This window comes from Hippoglossus hippoglossus, chromosome 15, assembly GCF_009819705.1.
Source record: "Hippoglossus hippoglossus isolate fHipHip1 chromosome 15, fHipHip1.pri, whole genome shotgun sequence".
In the NCBI taxonomy this organism is placed as follows: domain Eukaryota; kingdom Metazoa; phylum Chordata; class Actinopteri; order Pleuronectiformes; family Pleuronectidae; genus Hippoglossus; species Hippoglossus hippoglossus.
In genome coordinates this window covers 9,575,626-9,595,193 of record NC_047165.1, presented here as the reverse complement: position 1 = coordinate 9,595,193, position 19,568 = coordinate 9,575,626, and the positions used below count along the sequence as shown (strand labels likewise).

The 19,568-nt window shown below is 41.4% G+C and overlaps 1 protein-coding gene across 6 annotated transcripts in view; it reads left to right on the top strand.

Annotated features, from left to right (window-relative positions):
* Positions 1–19,568, top strand: part of pcdh15a (protocadherin-related 15a) — a 196,498-nt gene that overhangs the window by 47,553 nt on the left and 129,377 nt on the right. For all 6 annotated transcript variants that reach the window (XM_034608853.1, XM_034608851.1, XM_034608852.1 and 3 more), the window contains one exon: positions 8,987–9,105. In XM_034608853.1, the coding sequence (XP_034464744.1) occupies positions 9,015–9,105 (91 nt within the window). In that variant the 5' untranslated portion in view covers positions 8,987–9,014. The remainder of the gene's footprint in view (positions 1–8,986; positions 9,106–19,568) is intronic.

Sequence of the window (19,568 nt, the reverse complement as noted above, 5' to 3'; positions counted from 1 at the left end):
TTGCATAAGCAGGTGCATGGGGTATATCATGTTCAAACTCACAGCCCATCATAATAATCGTGAGAGCACTCAAGGCCCACATTAAATATTTCATTTGCTGGTAGAAACTCTGCAAAAGCACATAATGGTGTTTATGCATTTTCCCATCAGGGTCCGCGTTTCCGACCCAAATACCCAGGGTAAACATCCCCTCCTTTATGACCGTGTGAAGCATCAGCACCGCTCGCATCTTCACAGCGCATATATGAAAACATGCCCCTCATGGTACAGGTGGGAGGGAAAAAATATACATATGTAATTAGGGAAACGGAATGAACATTAAAATCATAACAGCTTTTTCATGTCTGTGTCAAGTGTACATTGCGATCACTGCTCTCACTGAGGGCTACTCTCTCCCACAGCATCACGCACACACTGAGGACTCACTTAGGAATCACTCATAATAGCAGTTACATCATCCTGCAGAGGGAAGGACCTGCAGTGTTGGTGTGTGAATTCAAGTAAATAGAAAATTTGAATAATGCAAAGGAACTTAATTAGCAATTTTGCATGTTAAATGCTTAAATTAAATGTTTAAATTGCATTTTTAGCAGGAGTTTGATGCACAACTTGACACTACATTAAACCACGTATTTCCCATAGGTGGATGACTAATTGTGGCAATGACAACCCTATATGATATGTTGTCGTGTTGATATATTGCCTCGCTCCAGTTTACTCTCTGGTTGTGTTTCTCTCTGACTTCATTAAGAGAGAAGTTGAGACTGAAATTCGTCAGATAGCAGCATCAAGATTTTGAACAAGTTGGATATTTGTTTGACTTCGACAGAGACTTTTTGCCGAAAGACTTGACATATTGTAGTTTTTTACTTTTGCGGTAAAGTAAACTATTCAGGCTGTTTCTTAGGAAGTCAAAGTGAGATTTAGAAAATGTATAAAAAGGCTTGGGTCTTTGGCATTTTCTGTGAAATGGACATTCATCTTCTCCTGGAAAATGGGAAAACTAGGTCCATTTGTCATGTCACTGTGATTTTTAAGAGCTAACTAAAAAGCAGCTTCCTAAATGAAAGCAAGCAAGGAAGGAAAGCATTCGCAGGTCCTGGATCTTTTCCATCAGTCGTTGCTTTAGTTCCCTTTGCTTCAAACATCACTGACCAGCTGGACTGGCAGCCAAGAGCACAGTGTGCATAGTTTACTAATATCAAGTCCAGCTGGAACAATTAGTTCAGATTGTAAATTAAGGCTGCCTGGTGCAGCTGAAATCACGGGGGAGTGGAGGAGTGTCAGGCCCAGCAGCACATGAATTACAGTGTCCTCTCAAAGCCTGCTTGTCTCAGTGATCAAATACCTTACAGTAATCAGTTAATGAATTGTGTTGGGGTCCTGCTGGAGGTGGGTTTTTATAGATCGAACACATAGGTGAGGACGCTGATAAGCTTTAGCACCATGCAGCTCCTCCCCTGCATGTTGAACCCCATCCTGTTTGGTATTTGAATGCTATCTCTAGCTGGGTGTGAGCCATGTTCACCCTGTTAACCAGGGCTAATCACCCCTGTCATTAAAGCACCGAGGCTCCCTGGCTACTGCTGATTAAATCTCACTGTAGGTAATGAATAGCTCTGCACTAGTGGAACACACCTAATCAAAAACTTTATTTATGATTCATTTAGTTTGCTTTTTAAATTTATTTTGTGGACATGCATGTGTGTGTCTGTGTGTGGTGTTGAGTTTGTTCACACACCCTAGTTTAAAGTTACACATGTTGGCATCGTGTTACGGTGGCAGGTGTCTCACATGCTGGAGTTTCAGGCTGTTAAGATCAACTTCCAGTCCCAGGTGAGACATCGCATACCTGTGATGTGACCTGTGATGTGGACTTTTTGGTCATTTACTGAACTTGACTCTTTAACAGTTGCCACATCTCGGCCACTTTGTATTTGTATGCTTTAGAAAAGGGACTGTGGGTAAAGTGGATTGTCCATTAATCCCAGGGTTGACCGTTCGATCCCCTGCTCCTCTTGTCCACATGTCGGAAGGAAAAACGCTAAACCCCAATTGCCAACAAGTCGGGACAAATGGCAACTTTCTATCTGATCTAATGATGGATAAACTCGGTTAAATCTGCACCATGCTTTTTGTGAAAGGTCTGTAATGGTAAAATAATTATTCAATCAGTCGATGACGATATATTTTCGGACTTTTCTAGGCTTGGCTAATCATTAGTGTGACTTGTTTAAACTGAATATCTCTAGTTTTTAGACTGTTGCTCAGACAAAGACTTTGGAAATCATTACATTGGATTCAGGGAAACTCAGATGCATGCATCACTGCTTTTTCTATGAATAACAGATTATTTGATGATGAATTAATCATTCATTTTGAAAATATGATCATAATGTTAGAATATAGTATTTAGATTTTACATTGTATTTACTATTCACAGTAATATGTACTTCACATGGATAGTACCAACCTATTGAAGGAAAGACTGCAAGACAAACCTTTTAGAAAGTATCGTATGTTGGAGCATGAATGGATGAGCCACATGCAAATTTGTAATCAATTGATAAATGGTGCACTTCAGTGGCCATACATTTTCTAGAACTATATTCGACACGTTAAAAAAGCTACACAGATTGCTTACCACCTGTTAGGGATCTGTTATGGTTTAGCAGCTTTTCCCTGTATTGTCACAGTGTTATTTACATGTATGATTATACAATTACACCATACATTCATATTTTTAAGTGTATTCTAGGAGGAGAAAATATGATGTATTAGTTTGTTTAGCAACTAACATTCACCATCAACTGATTTAAAAAGCTCTTAACTCTCAGAAAAATCACATTTGATTACAACAACACAATTTGTAAGCATGTTAAGGAGACTTTAACTCTGTCTGTTGAAGAAGGAGATCCTGCTCTCCAGGATGTCTGGAGTTGTGCACTGCCTTTCTGCTGTGGGTCTGTGCCAACTCAGCCTGTCTGGACCGATGAGAGTCTGATTGTGTCTGCGCAGCCTTGGACACGTGAATGCATTTGGTCATGGGTGAAATTTGTGAGGAGTCATGGCTGGACACTCACTAGTCTTCTGGGAATTCGCCAATGGTGTTGACAAGCTGGTCGATTGATTGATATTCATACACAAAGTGTTCCCTTGCAAGCTGATGCAGAACTACGCACGGAAAGCATCAGTCTTTCCGGCTGAATGGATAGAGTGCCGAGCCACCAAGCCAGCCAATCAAATGCTTTTAATCTTGTTAAATAATGAACCCATTTCCTTACCTGCCTCGGCCTCTTTCTCTTCGCTCCAAGCTGTTATTCTCAGGGTCTATTAAACGTCTCTTTAATTGATTCATGTTGGCTACATTATAAACCACAGTCTATTACGGACACATTGTTATTTTTACCTTCTTTGTTTATCTGGGAAACAAGAAAGTGTTTTGCCTGCAGGTCTTTTGCATTTGAATATGACAGGACGGTCTGCTGCTATTATAATTCTAATTGGGATGTAATAAGGTTGTAAATGTGGCGATTGAACAAATACTCTTTGTGTTGCAGTTTGTTTGAGCACTCTGCCATTTGCGTTGGCTGATTTCCTAATTTATGAACCCAGGTGCCGCTGGAATCTCCCAGGTTTTATGACTTAGATCTTTGTGTAATTTATCGTGCATTGTTTTTCATTTGGTCACTTGATCAATTGGACGACATGGCTCCGTACAGTAATTGGGGACCGGGTGGGGCCACTCAGGATGTAATCTGGTGCTTCTATAACACTGATTTGTCATTACCAGCACTAAAGGTGGAGGCTGACACAGTTTGAGACGGATGAGGACGTCGGATCTCCTGAGAAATTACTTTTTGTTTGCACTTTTCTACTGAATTTTCATCCCAGAGACTCAAGGGAATTCATTGTCTCCAACCACTTTCCACAACCTTGATAACCTAATTGCAGCACAACTATGAATCTCAATTTGATGCATGAATTTGAAGAACACTGACACTTCAACGACTTTAATATTTGAAGAACAAAGCAAACAAAAAATGTGAAGCTGCAGTCATGGCTACATCAAAGCCTTATATATTTCTACTGTAAGATTTACATTTCAATATGTAGGGTGAATCATGTCAAAACATTAAAGCTGGCACATTTATGGTGCTTCTGACACGTAACTGACAGGACTGTTGACAAATGTTATACAGTAATTTGTTGGAGTGCATCTGTCTGAGAGGAACAGAGACAACAACTACAAAGTCCTGTTCAATGCAGAGGCAACACATGTGCATTTCACATTGTGTTATTATCTAGGGCACCAATGAAAAACATTTTGATTATATATGAAGTTGTGCATTATTTTTACCATCAATGTCTATAAAAATGTCAGAAAACACTGATGAGTGCCCATCACCGGACTCACAAGATATCGTCTTCAAATGTCTTTTTTGGCCTGATAAACAGTGTAAAACCAAAAGATATTCAGTCATTTATTATTAATTTATTTTTGGCCTTTTATGTGCACCAAGCCAGGTTACTGGGGCAGACACTCAGGGACCCCGGACGGCTCCACTGCCCGGCCAGAGCACCACCAAGCCTGGGGCAGACACCCAGGGAGCCATGCACAGCTCCACTTAGTCCACCTACAGTGTTCATTTTGGTCTTTTCATACTTTTTTACATTTTATGCCGGCTCTGTCAGTAATTTATCGGTGCACTGCGCCAACCTATTCGAACCAAAACAAGCGCGCCCGCCATCTCCTCCAGCTCTCCGTACATCGTCTAAGTTTACAAATTCTGTTGTTTTTACCCAGTCTAAGTTTATGCATGTGTCCAATGACAGTTTGTTTGCGCGTGTGTGTGTGTGTCCACAATCATTTCAGCCATATAGCTCAGTGCTAGTGTTCAGACTGTGGTGAAATATCTAACAGTCAAGAGAAGAGGTTGCTGGACGGTCACATCAGTCAGATTATGTCAGTGAATCTTGGCTTTTTCTCCTCCTTGTCCATTTTGTTCTGCTCTGCTGGTGGACTGCACTGTTCCATATTTAACAGACACTGGTGTTAGGCTGACCCACTCCAAACTCCCCTCCACTCTCAGCTGGTGAAGCGAAGCGGCATCCATACCTCCACTTAACAGCTTGGAAAGACAGGGCGGAGTCATTACCTCACTGTTTGAGTGGTCATCTTGGATCCACATTCTCTCTCCTGCAATTTTCTGCTGTATTGTCGAGCTGAATAGACGTATTTTGACAAAAGAGGCAGGAACACTGCACTGTGTGATAGTCTGCACATCAGACTCTGCTGCTGAATATCTGGAGGTCCAGTCTGTGCAGAAACCTGCTTTAAGTCCATCAGTATTTAACATGTGTCCCTTCATGCCAAGAGGTTATGTGTTTACCCATGTCTGTTTGTTTGTCTATTTGTCAGCAGGATTACTCAAAAAGTACCAAACTGATTTAAACACCAACCGTAGGGATCGGCAACGAGTTGGAGAAGAACCAGTTAATCTCTAGGATCCAGGATTTTTAACATTTCAAGACATTCCCGAGTTTATTGTGAATAAATCAGACTATTTTATTGCGCTAAGATCTGTGTGTTTGTGCAATTTGTTGGAAAATATCAAACCACCTTTTGGACTCTTAACACAGGCATGTCATTGTTTGGCCTTGTTGGAGGCAAGCGCATCTAATGAGTTCTAGCTGTATTGTTGTTCTTTGATTAACTTAATTATTTTGCCAGTTTAATTCCAAAAGACCCAAACAATGAACAGAAAAATTAAAATTTTCAAGTCATAAACAAACTTATTGCTCATTTTACATTTATTTTGATGAGTAAAAAATATCTACAAATAGCAATTAAGTTGTATAATATCTCATATTCAGTCTTCGGCTCAACTCATGAGCAAACCTCCTGTGACGTGTGTCCAATATTAACTGTGACTGTGCTATGAATTGCAAGACTGAGGCTTTGTCTACACTACTTCTGCTTCTCCAAAAATCTCATTGACGTTGGTTCAAGAAAATATCTCTGTCCAAACGAATGCAGAACAAAAACAGTCTGTTGGATACCAGAGAAGAAGCTGTGGTCCAAGTCATATCGGTGTTGAATGTTGAGTGCAGTGATGCTACATTTAACTAGACCTAGCAGTGTTAACCCAAACAAAGAGAAGCTGGCGTGTAGCCAGTGGTTTCTGGTGCATGCTCATTACACAAAGGAACAGTAGGCATGTGTGAAGTAAACTGGGACATCAGCGTTTCCCCTTCACCTGCACACATGGAACACAGAAACCGGACTTTTCTGAAAATGTGCACTTTGGAAAAACGTTTTAGTGAAAAGTTTGTCTTGCAAACTCTCCATTAGTGTGGACAGAGCAGGAGTCTGAATATTTATAAAGCTACATTTATTCATTTCCACTTGCCATAGGCAGTTAAATCATAAATAGTAATGTTTCCTGCTGTTGGTGACATGTTGAGCTGAGTTAATAAAAGTAGTGATTTCTGTCATTGAGAAGTAACAGAAATGACAGTTTGTCAACACCAAAGCACGTGGACAGGAAGAGGTGGAGGAAGAAGTCGATGTTGGATGAGAGGCGATCGAAGAAACAGACAGTGGAAGACAGAGAGACAAGCTGCTGCTTCTTCTTCTTTTTTTTTTTTTTTTTTGCAGGGAGCTCACAGCCTCTGCACTTGGGCCATAAAGAACTGCATCTTCGCTCTCCTTGTAATCCATAACTGTGATTGCTTCATTCACCTCTCCCTAGCCCGGCTTAAACACCCTCTGCTCTTTCTTCTCCGCCCCCTCCATCATAAGTTTAATCACTCTCCCTTGTTCTACCGCAGAGAGATTATTGCAGAGATATACTGTATATAAACATATAGGCAGGCAGGCCTTTTTATTCATTGGTACCACATAGCTGGGGGGCGGGGTCGCGCTTGGATTGAGGTTACATGATATGCGTGAACATATGGAGCAGAGTGGAATTGAAGTGCTGCTCTAAAGTTTCATCAAAGCGCTGCAGTGTTGCTGAAATGACAGATATCTGTCCACACTGTGATTCATGGAGTATTGAAGCCCTTTTTCCTTTTCAAGACCACAGTCAGCCATCTCTCCAGCTTCCCCTGCTCATTAAGTTCGAAGGAACATTGTTGTTAGCCTATGTAAATGAGACCCGGCGTTCCCATGTCAACCGAGAGGAGATTTTGGTGGAAGCTGTGAGGAGAAATGACTTTTCTCTTCAGGGTGGTTGCTTGTGCAGGTCTGAGTTTTCCTTATGTGAAAGGGATCAAAGCAATCTTGCTCAGCCCCCTTAAGAAAGATAGCTGTACGAACGTGGGAAATCAAATCTGCTTCAAAAGGGAACACCACTGGGAGCCGGAGAGATGAGACGGCAGTGAGAGAATAGGAAACCGACGTTGAAAAGACTCTTGTTGTTGCACTGTAAGAGCGGAGAACATGGCTTTTCCCCTTTCCCGTCCGCAGAGTGTACATGCAAGATGTCTGTTGTCAAGGTATATACTGGTGTAAAGATCCGTCTGAGTGTACTTCTGCACCGATTCGGAAGAAAGCAAGCGAATAAAACAAACTGTGCGACATGTGCGGGGAGAGAAAACGAGTGGAAAAAGAGGTGGAAATCACTCTCGCAAATGAACAAACGCTGACGGTACGAGTTGGAGATGGTGATTTTGTCAAAGACGCTTTGATATGATGGTGTTGATGCCTTGTGATTCGCCTCCTGCCCCTTTAGCATATGCTATGAAAGCTGATTTCACAGCTTATCGCCTGCTCTGAGAATAAGCCTTGTGAGGAAGGTGTGACATCAAATAGCTCAGACAGATAGAAGCCAGAAAACCCCCTCTATTCCTCATGGTGAGACGTCGCCCTCCTCCAGCTCTGACTGGAGGGTCGAGATTTGTGTGCGCGATGCACAACGAGGACGGCTGCACACGCAATCTGGACACACTGCTTTGCCTGTTTTTTCCACCAGAGCTTGAAAAGGTGTATTCACTGTAAATCCCGCATGTGTGTTAACACCATCATAACATATGGAGCTGATATAACGTCTGTGCTGCAGTTTGCTCTTACACTCTGTATTTTTGTTGCTGGTTGCTTTTGATTTTTATTATAAGGTTATCAGGATGTTTTGTTCACTTGTCTGTGCCATGTTACCCCATTAAATTCTTCCTGACGTCTATTACCTGTTGTGTGTGTCAAACATTCACCCCCTGTAGACTTTGATAGGTGCTTTTAAAAGTTTGTAGTTTGCTCTGTCAACGAGAACAGTAACCGGTAGAGCTTAGATTTGACTGCAGTTAAAATAGATGCTATTAGTCATCAGTAGTTAGAACTGGGCTAATCCCTCCCCCCCCCCACCACCAAGTATATTAAAACATGTTTGTGTTTAGTCATGTTTCCCGCAGAACTACGTGTGCGGCTTTTGTTCCGAGCCTCGTGCACGACCCTCGCTTGCAGATGCACGTGTTCACATCAAACATTCGTGCATTGCCTGGTTAGGAGAGAGACAAAAATAGGGCCACTTGCTCTGAAGCCTCCAACGAAAAGTCAGGGGAGGTTTCACCTTGAATAAATTGTAAATATAATTACAGTAGAAATAGATTTTACACATGGGTAATTATGAATTAATGATCTCCAACCCATGAGACAATATGAATTAACTAATAGCAGTAATTCCATTTAAATCTGCTTGTTTAATAAATCTAAGTATTGCTGCATTGCTCATTGATTTTGGAGTCTAATCCAAAAGTAACTACATAAATTCGGATTGTTTCAGATAATCCAGTGGATTATGTTATTTACTGTTTGGAAAATTGGATTGCAAGAGTAAAAAAAAAAAAAAAAGTGACTGAGTGCTGTAGGTAGATGTGCATGTGTGTGTCCGTGCTTGTGTGTGGGTCACAGCTGTGCATGCGTGCAGGGCTGTGGGGCTCGCTGAGACCTGAGTGAAAAATCCTCTCTCCCGTTTATCTTGTCCAGGTGGGCAGGCAGTAAGGCTTGACAGAAGATGCGACGGGGGTGGTGGCTCGTCAGATGGCTGGGGACAGGAATGGCAATCCTCTCTTTGCTAACCCACAGCTGGGGCCAGAACACAGAAGGTATGAGCACAGCACACGGCGCTGACACGAACACCCTCAGGTCTCGCTTTTGTCACCTCGCCTCAGCGGCAGTGCCAAGAGGAAACGTGTGATGTGGACAGGGGCAATGTTTCTTCTCTCTAGCAGAGGAGCGACTCGGTATTAAAGAAACTTTTGCGCCATAGTATCACACTGTTCTGATAAATCATGTGCCAATGTTTTCTGGCTCGATGGTCTTTACTTACACAGTGTAGTTATTAGGGCTGGACAATGTGGCAATCGATATTAGGAATTAGCACAATAAATATCAGTTATGTGTTCTACCTCCTCACTTGCACAATGCATAAGCAAAATATCTCTCTCTCTTATATATGTATATTTATATATATATAAATAAATAATTGTTTATAATATTGCTATTGATGAAAATTGTAATTGTTGATATTATTTTATTGCCCAGCCCTACTAGCTGTACAGTTTTTTATTTATACATAGGACATATATATGTATATATATCTCTGGGGCAGATACTATTAAAACAATTTTTTTGCTGGAAATAAATAAATAACTAATTATTTTCTAAGCTTGTTTGTACACAATGTAAATAAACAATGAACAATTTTCTAAACATAGTCTTTTCAATGATGTGTGGTTTTGCTCAAAGCTATAGAGATAACAGTAAACAAGGAATGAGAAATGTGCAACTCACTGAATCAGGAATTGTAAATAGATGTTGGTCATCTAATTGGCCCCTCTCTGTAAGTCGTGACCCCTTAATGGCCCCTGATTCAGACAAATTCTAGATCCGCCACTGTATCGTCTGCAAGTTCGTACATATGGACATTTTCTGTTTATATACTGCTGACAGCCATTGGACGTTATCAGTCTGCTATTGACAATATTTACAGTGAGAGAAAAGATAAGTTTCAGTGCTAAATATTTGAGACAGCACACAGAAGTTTTCCTGGCCAAAGTTTAATTTGGACCACAGCTCTCCACAGACAGAGTTCTTCAGTGCAAATAACTTTGCTCTCACAATAAATTCCCACTATCCTCCCTTTCAAATTTGCATAATTTTTTTTTTTTCTAAAAGACATTATTTAGAGCGAGGGCATAAATCCAGCTTTCTTCCTACACAGTTCAGTGATTGTGCTAAGAGGATTCTCTTTGTAGTTTCATGTTTAAGTTCCCACATTACAGAGGGGATCGAGCATTCATAGCCTGGACTCACTCACTTTGTGGCAGATGCCAGTTAAAAGTGAATTACTGTCTGTATAAGACTGGCAGGCCTTTAAATGTGCTGCTCAGGGGTGAATATGCCCATAGACGAGCCTCGATTCCCCCCCGAGCAGTACCATTACACATGATTCAGGTACATTTTGAGATTGCTTTCTTTTCAGAGGCTTGTTCTCTTTATCCGAACCCTGTTTCCTTCTTTCTTTTCATGCATTTCCTGCTTCCCAGCCTTCCTTGACAAGCTCACTAATGTAAAAGCATTTGAAATATCAGCATCATACTACTTACTGTCAATTGAACTGCGAAGTTTAGTTTTAGAGGATTGCTTCATGCATTTGTATGATATCCTTTAGTAGAGAAGCGGCTCCCTGTTTGACTGACTGAGCCTCTGAAAGTGAACGAGTGCCTCGTGGTTTCCTCTTCAGATGAAGTTTCTCACCCAGGCTCCGAGCACGTTAATAGACAAGTAGTGTTGTGTGGTGTGAGGGAACCGTTGACCCAAAACATAACAGCTGTGGATCTCAAGAGCAGCCCTGTGGAATATGGGTATGTGAGTTACGTCCTTTACAACTTCCTGCAGCTTTGGTACACAGAGATATTATTCATTTTTAAGTGTCTATTTATCAAAGCTTCATATGGTGCTGGGAGACGTACAGGTCAAATTGTCCTGATTAATTGGGTTCACCGACCTTGAGGTAAAGTTAATGTAAAGTCGCTGATGCGTCAGTGTTTTCCTGCTCTTCTCTCTAACATTAAGAGATCGGAATGACAGCACCTTTACATGTGTCTGGGGAACATTAACATGGAGCATGTGAAAGGATTTTAATGCAGAGACATAACTGCAGAATTTATGCCTCTGCCAAGGATGTTGTGTTTTCACCCCTGTCTGTTGGCTTTTATGTTTCTTTTGGTCGTAAGCACGATTTCACAAAAACAACCGGACGGATTCCCACGAAACTTGGTGCAAGGATGCAGAATGAGTCAGGGAAGAACCCGGTACATTTTGATGTGGATCAGGGGGGCGGATCGAGGATTTTAAAAACATTTTCCTCCACACCCTTTGACATTGAAACATTTGCATCGGTTTCCCTATAGGAATAATTCATGAATTCAAAAATGAGACCCTTTTAGGAACTGTAAAAACAACATTTTACAGGTGTGCTTTCTCCTAGCTCTCATCTAAGGTTAATTTTATGTTTTATTTGATCTTGTTTTTATTCTTTTCTAATCTCTAAAAAATTCTAAATTTCTGCATCTGTGCTCTATTGCTGAGTGAACTTCAAATTGCTTTTAAATACATTGGAATTTAATCGTTTTGTTTGCTTTCAATCTTTCATTTATAACTTGTAAAACACTGTGTTTTGAAAGGTGCTATATAAAAAAGGTTTATTATTATTGACTGAGATTGTGACGTTTGGTGCAACTTGGTTTAATTCAAGGGGAGCTTTGCCCTCTGATGACATTTAAAGTTATTTTACAGTTCCTGGTTGCATTTTATCATTATATCATATGATTTTTTTAATCCTCACATCCTCCCATACATTTTCAGAATCTGTTAAATGGGTAAATTATCCAGTTGCCTCCGTTCGTCCTCCTCAATGTTCAAATCCAACCCTGTCTGAGAGCGATCATGTTTATGTGTCGCTAATTTGTTTTGTCAGTTGTGTTTTGAGGGGAAATATAATTGCTTCCCTGGATTATGTTCCCTGGCACCGTTTCTCCTGTAGGAAGGAAGCACTACATTTATGCACCACACACCAGTTGTAGGAGGTCAGCGTGGTTCAAAGCGCAGGATTATAACCACAGGAAACCAGGGAGTTTGCATGCAGTCCTAGCGTGAGTGTGGTCATGGTTTAAAGCAACAAAAGCACTTCTGATGAGATTAGACGTGTTGTGTTGTGATTAAATATAGTTCTGATGTTTAAATCACAAACACCTACCCTCACCGAGTGTTGTGGGGGCCTTACAATAACCACCAAAATGTTAGACTAGTGTTTTAGCTTTTATGAGTGAATATTGCAGAAAAGGGGATTAAATATGGTCACTGAAAGCTCTGTCGCAAATTCAGCGTAAACCTTTTGACACATGGTAAATATTTGATGTATTTAAAGGAAAGCATTGTGTTTCTTCAACAAAAAAAAATTCAGTTTGGCTCTTCTAGTTTTTTTTCCCTACAAGAAATGATTCTTGAGCATGTGCTTTTTGAAGTTGTTAAAGTCATTCACATGTTTTTGAAGGCAACCCCACATCCATATTTTATGAGTAATTACATTTATTACGTGTACACATATTTTTCTTCATAATATCAAAATTTCACACCCGAAAGTCTGGACCACTGTCTGCACCAATGTTCATGTCTTTGTTCCATTCATTTCATTTGATCTGGTTAGTTTTGGTTTCACATTTCAGGAGCGCACAACAAGACTTTTGTATGACGTATGTACGTCCTGTCGTCGTCTCCCACGTGAGATGCATCAACCTTAGCTTGACATTGATTGTTTTGTGGACTGGTGTGTGTCTGAGGTTGGCAACTTCTTTGGATTTAGTACATGGAAAATGGCACCTCTACTGGTCTAACCAAAATGTTGTTGATTATTCTGGTTCGGGTTAAACTGCGCCCTAATTCTATCGATTTTTCTTTTCACAATTCTCGGAGTAGTTCCTCATTTACCATATTTTAAATCAGCCAGGTCTTTATCGCTGCATTTTTGTTTATATCTGACATTTTGACTGTGATAACAGCTTTCTCTCCGGTGATTATGGACACGGCTGCAGCCTGTAATTTGACTCGTTGCTGACAGAAATGTGGCGGGACCGTGTGTATCAGCGTTGTTGTGTTTTGAAGGGTGAGGGCACACGCGGGCGCTGCTGTGTTGGTGCCTCCCTGCACCGCTCGGCGTCACCCAGGGATGATCTCAGTTTGAGCGGGGATTTTCACCGCCCTCAACACCACATCCCTCATCTTCCCCCTCATAAATCTCCCTGCTCTTCTCACCTCAAGGCGCCCTTGGCTTTTGGCTCTGTCAACTTGTTTGTTGTCTGTCTATCAAATGAAAATAGCTGCTGGAAAATGTTTTGGATGGCACCGAGCTGTGGAGGCACTGTACGTCACAGTGTCTTTATTTAATTAGCAGGGAGACACTATGAACTGCATTCTCCTGATTAATGTGACTGTGGACACAGTGTGAGGGAACCGGGCTGACCTTGGAAACGCTCGGCTTTCTTTAACTAATTAATTAGTTGATTTAATTTTTTTTTAGAGAGGACATTTAATTATTCAGTGGAATTGTTCTTCCGGAGATTAATGCATTCATGCAAGATCGCTTCAAAATAAGTTCCATATTTAAGAAAAACGGTTTGTTTCAAGTACTGACTGACTCATGGTTCATTCACCTTGAAAAATAATATAAAAAATACATATTGAGCTCAGAATTTCTTTGTCTGGCAAAACAATACTTATCTAAGCCAATTAGAAAATTCTAGAACTGTTCTCTTTCTATTCTCAGTTTCCCTCCTCTGTTTATTTATCCACCTTTACCCTGTATTTTATTCCCTAATTCCTTAACAATGTTGCTGCTTTCACTTTTCATGAATAATCCTCCGTGCGCCATCCTTTAATTTTCTCCTCACCTTGTGTCATCCGACTGGCGCCACTGTGCTGTCGGCTCAATTGTCTCTCCCAACAGAAAAACATTTCTGACTACATGTGCATGTAAATCCTGCAGTGCGCCTCACGTATGGCCATTGATCGTTGCGTGTGTGGAGACGAGCTCTCCCAGCAGTTTAACAAATGGTAATGAAAGGTCAAACTTCAATCCGAAGCGCGGTGGACAGATGCAGACCGTCCATACCTCCAAATCCCCGGCCGCTAAATCCACATGTCAGACAAATGCATGTATGCACAACAGGCTCAGCTATAATAGTGTGTGTGTGGTGAGGATAAGTTAATATGCCCGTGGACACTTCTGCCATGTGACGTCAGCCTACCTTCCTGTCTCAACCGCATTTCTGTCCCTGTCTCCCTCTTTTCCCCTCGTCTCCCATCTGCACATCCATTTTGATCCTTGATTGTTTGTCTATTTTTGGGATTGTCTGATTAGGGGCCAGATGTGCAGACTGTGTCTGGCTGCAGCACAGGCCTGTGGAGTGGGGGAGTAGAGGAGAGACAGCAGGAGGGGGGTTTTAATCTGCTCACCACTAGGCTGTAATCAGGCTCTGGGAGCATAAGAAGGGAGGAGGGGGCCAGTCTTGGTAGGATTGGACCCTGCGCTGCCTGGGGTCATCGGGGCCCATCCCGGAGCTCAGTGTGTGAGCGCTGTGCACACTGGACCGTTGGCTGGGAGTGTGATTGCAACCTTTGCTCTCCTGCCTGTGTGGTTAACCTCACAGGCAGACAAAAATAGGCAGCCATGAGTGGGGGGGGGGGGTCTGAATATGAGTGGGAGGGGGAGCCTCTGCAAGGGATTACACTTCAGCAAAGTAATCCCCGTCTCTCTTCCATTATCAGCCACTAATGAAGAATGAACGAGATGCTGCAGGATTTCATTTTCACCATTTCTTCATCACCGCTACAATCTCCACTGCTGCTTTGTTCCCCCCCTCCTCTTTTTTTTTTCTTTATTCACCGCCTGCCGCTCATTATCTTTTCCATTCTCCCCAACTCATGACCCTTAAAATATAAGTGCGTACACAATTACAGAAGCCCCACAGAGAGACCCACAATCCTGACGATTTGTTTGGAGAGAGAGGATGATTTGGAGAGGAAGAGATGGATGGAGACAGGGGGAAAAAGGCTGTAATTACATTTCTTTGCCATGAGAGACATGTTGCATGTAGAATCAGTCATCACTGTCTTTCTCCATATTGATTTAGCTGTTTTTTCCCCTCCCAATGGCTGAATTTCCTTATGTTGACGTGTCAGCATAAGGATTCCCAAATACTACTTTCTGTTGACTTGGATTTAAATTCAGGAATCGTCAGTTTGCTGTGATCTGTATATGTGATTATAACTGCGTCAGATCTGTTGTCTTGGGGGAAGTGCGGTGGCACGAGATCAAAGCTGCAGCAATCCCTTCACCATAAAGAAAACAAATTATTGTTAGATTCAAATACTTGGCTTCCATCTGGAATTTCCTATCGCTGCTCAGGCGTGTGTGGAGTAACGTTCCTGGTGGAGACGGAGCTTAATCGCAAATAAGTGGAAATAAATCCACTGTTGTTGTCACAACCCAGAACCTATGTCTCCATGTGGACATGTTGTGTTAAAATAAAGTTTCTAATATGATTTAAAATCATCACCTGATCTGGATTTTCTCTTTTATACGTACAGCAAATTCATCCCTTTATGACACAGATAACCTGAGTATCCAGCCATCAGTTTTCACAATCAGTTTTTTAGGTGTAAATTATTCTTATATTTAGCAACTAACTACATATTAGAAAGCAAATTAAGCCATATATTTAAAAAATGGATGGAAAATGTATTTCATCAGGTATGCAAGGCAGCAGGCATCTAAAATATCAGCACTGACTATTGCAATACAATTGTAAATGTAATGTGTCATATTCTTTCCTTGACTACAGCGCCTGTGAATATTAAGGCTCATAGATCAACACTATGGTGTTTTTGGAAAGGTTTAGCGATTGAAGAATCAATTGTAGCTTTTTCAATAACAGCAATCTGAATACATCTGGTGGGACTTACTAGCCTGTAAATCACGAAACAACACGGTGCAGTAATAAAGCTACATGACATGTATCGTAAGTCTGACTCTAATGATGTGAACTGTACTGAATCGAACTTCAGCAGATCAATGCTAAATCCATTAGGAGACAAATCGGAAGATTAAGGAGTAAAGAATGAACCACTAAGTGCCTTTTGCACTGTTGTGGTTTGGTTCATTATTCAGTGAACTGTAAATGGCAATTTGTAGCTTTGTGAGAATATGTAAATAAAACATAAGTTTAGAAAACTGGGTTTGGTAGTTTTCTGGAGTCATGAAGAACACAGCAGGAGATTCTCCGAGTCAGACGCGTTCACAACAATAGGAACATTTCCGGAATATTCAAGCGAGGGGCGGCGCCTGAGTAAAACCTCCTGGAGGCATGATGTATAAAAGCAGCACATTGACACTCTGATGTTGTTCTTTCTCCAAGTTGACATCATGAATGGGCATCTCCTATGTGTATGGCCCCTCTTTTCCATCCTGCGATATAATATCTCCTGAAAATTGCACTGGGAGGCTGACAGAAAATGTTCCAGAATATGTCCACAGAAACTGATTCGGATATTACTATTTCCACATACAGCCTTTCAAATGTGTGTCTGAAAGCAGTTATACTTATGTGGCTCTTCAGCACTGAGCATCAAGTTGAGACAGAAATTCGGACAACTTTCCCCAGCCCCCCCCCCCCCCCCCCCCTAACATAACAGATTGCTCATCTGTTTTGACCTGCTGTCTGTACATGAGCAGACATTACCTGGCAATATGTGCTGCTGGACAGCTTCCCTTTGTCTGTCTCTCTGTGCTCTGCCAGACCCTGTTGGACCAGTCCCAGAATGCCCCTCTGCCCCACTAGGCCTAGATCCATACCAAATAAATTCCATCAGTTCAACTGGGAAATTAAAACAGTGTCCTTGTTTGTCTCCACTCATCCCTGTCCTGGGCTATTCACCCCCCCTCGGGGATTAGTCGTGAAGTTATAACCTCCAACCTTAAGTTCTTGAGTAAGATCCTGGTCACACCAGAGGTCAGCGCATGTTTCCTCCCTCAGGTGGAGCACGGGCACCATGGCTGAACAAGGAGAAATGATTTTTTCTGTCCTTGCCTGAGGAACCTTACATAGGCGCTGTCAGACGTTCCCTTATCAACAAATGGAGGCTGATATTTATGTGAAAGGGTTAGACGCGTTTGCGATTGTATATGGGCATACAGTATGAGACATTATATGATAAGAGGAACCTCGTGGGTGAGCTGGCAGTTTGCCATCCATATAAAGGATGAGAAATGAGTTCCTATTTTCTTCTTCGCTGCTTCTGCCCTTTGTCAAGAATCGTTCTTTCTCTCTGCCTCTCTCTTTTGTTCAGTTCCTTTCCTTTGATGGGTTTTAATGATTTTACATCTGGAGGGGGCAAGCATGTTTCGCTGCAATTCATTGCATCTCTAAGTAATTCAAGAAAGATGCATCTGATCCTTTCAGGGGTTTTCTGAAGGTGTGATTGGGTCAGTGCAGTCTCGACCACGTTGCTTATTAGGTCACTTCTTCAAAAATATGTTTTTTTGTCGAGATTTCCACCCTCAGGTGGCAGGGGTTTGATTTATCGGTTGCTAAAAGGGGCCTGTGGCAGACCAAGCCACTGGAAACAACATGCTATTGAATCGAATGGCAGGTAAAAATGCCGTTTGAAACTAAATGTCAGTGAGCAGAACTGCCTTGTTGCTCCAGTAATGTAGGAGTGGATGAGCTGCCTTGTGAAGATCTGAATTGCTTAGGGAGCAGCCTGCAAAGAACTAGGGGGAAAAAACATAGACTGGTGATGCATTAAAAGAATTTCACTTTCTCTACCATGAGAGTACATAGACACTCTTCGCATTCCCCAAAACAACTACCCGTTGACTTTGGCCCCGTTCAGATGTGGTATGAACATCCATCCTGAGAGATCCGGTTTCAGTTTATCTGTTCACATCTTGTCTTAAACATTCACACACCCACGTTCATACAGCGAAAACAATCGTCCCAGACCATCTCCGAACAGCAGCATCTGTTAGAAAGAGAAAACATTAACGAAGCATTTCATCATTTCATTGTTGTCTGATCAATTTTGCTCGTCTCTTGATTCTTTTATGAAAAGTAATGTTTTTTTTTTAGGGGAGATTGTTGCATTGTTCAAGCGTTCCAAGAATTGATTGAAGCTTGCTTGCATAATTTTCTCCCCCCCCCCTACCTGATCCCTCTGTGAGACAAGCAGCAATCATTTTGTAATTGAATTTTTACCGCCTCAAGTCAACATTGTTCGGCTGATTAGTGAGAGGATCTCTTAAAGTGAGAGCAAATTACCCCAAGGTCAGAATTAGAAGATTTTGATAGTCTTCGGATAAATCCGCTGAAGTGTACAGTGCCCTGATTACTTATTTCTGATTGAATGTCGCTTATTGCATTTGTTATGTTTCTTCTCTTTTGCCATCTCTGACTCCACCACCACTTTCCAAAAGTCATTTCGTTTAGAACAGAGATCAGGTCATTGAAAGCCACAGTTTTCTGAGATTTACTGGATAAATAGCCTCTGCTCAGAAAACGGTTTCACTAAAAAAGCTAGTGAAAAATAGAAAAGTACAAAATTTGATAATGAGGCTGCTTGTTTTTTGTTTTTTTTCAAGGGTAAGCACATGACCCATTTGAAGACAATGGATGCAACACGCCAAAAAAACAAAATTTGTCTACAATGCTCTTTGCTGCATGACATCCCTCTGCTTTCTTCTCCTGTGTATTTCTCCACTGACTCTCAAACAAAGGCAAAAATGCCACAAAAAAATAATAATGCTAGCATCACAGTACTGGCCAAGAATAAGTCAAGTTTGGAGATCCAGTCTCCTGCCAAACCCAGTTAAGCTCCTCAGTCAGTGGTTTGTTTCCAGTCAATGTGACTTTCTGCGTACGAGTAAGTGTAATGTATGAACATTTTATGAGCCTGACCCTGTTTATGAGGCAGGGTCAATCAAATCTATTTACATCAGATACCTCCTCATCTTCTCTGACGGTTCTGTCTTTGGTCAGGCTGAATACAGTTCGCTGAGTGGCTTTTGACCATTGTGTATTTTTTACGACTGAATGGACTTCACCTACGTAGCTCTTTATTAGTTTAATCAACCATACAGTCGTACACTCTCACTCACACACTGATGGTATATACATCATCAGTTCAGTATCTTGCCCGAGAACACTTGCGGACTTGAGGAGCCGAGGATCGAACCTCCACACTTTCGATTAGTGGACGATAAGCACTCACTTACAGAGAAGAAGGTGAAATGTGACATTTCTTTCATCTACTTGTTCATAAGGTGAACTTCTGCTTCCTCTTGACTAATTCTTTCTTAGTATTGATTTGTATCAAGAGCAAGACCTACAGCTCTTTCTAATTTAAAAAAAAAAAAGAGTCTTGGAAACCAGAATATTTTACCCAAAGAAATAAAGTTCATTCGAGACACAGACACAAATCTGGTTACTGCTAAAAAAAAACACAGCATGCA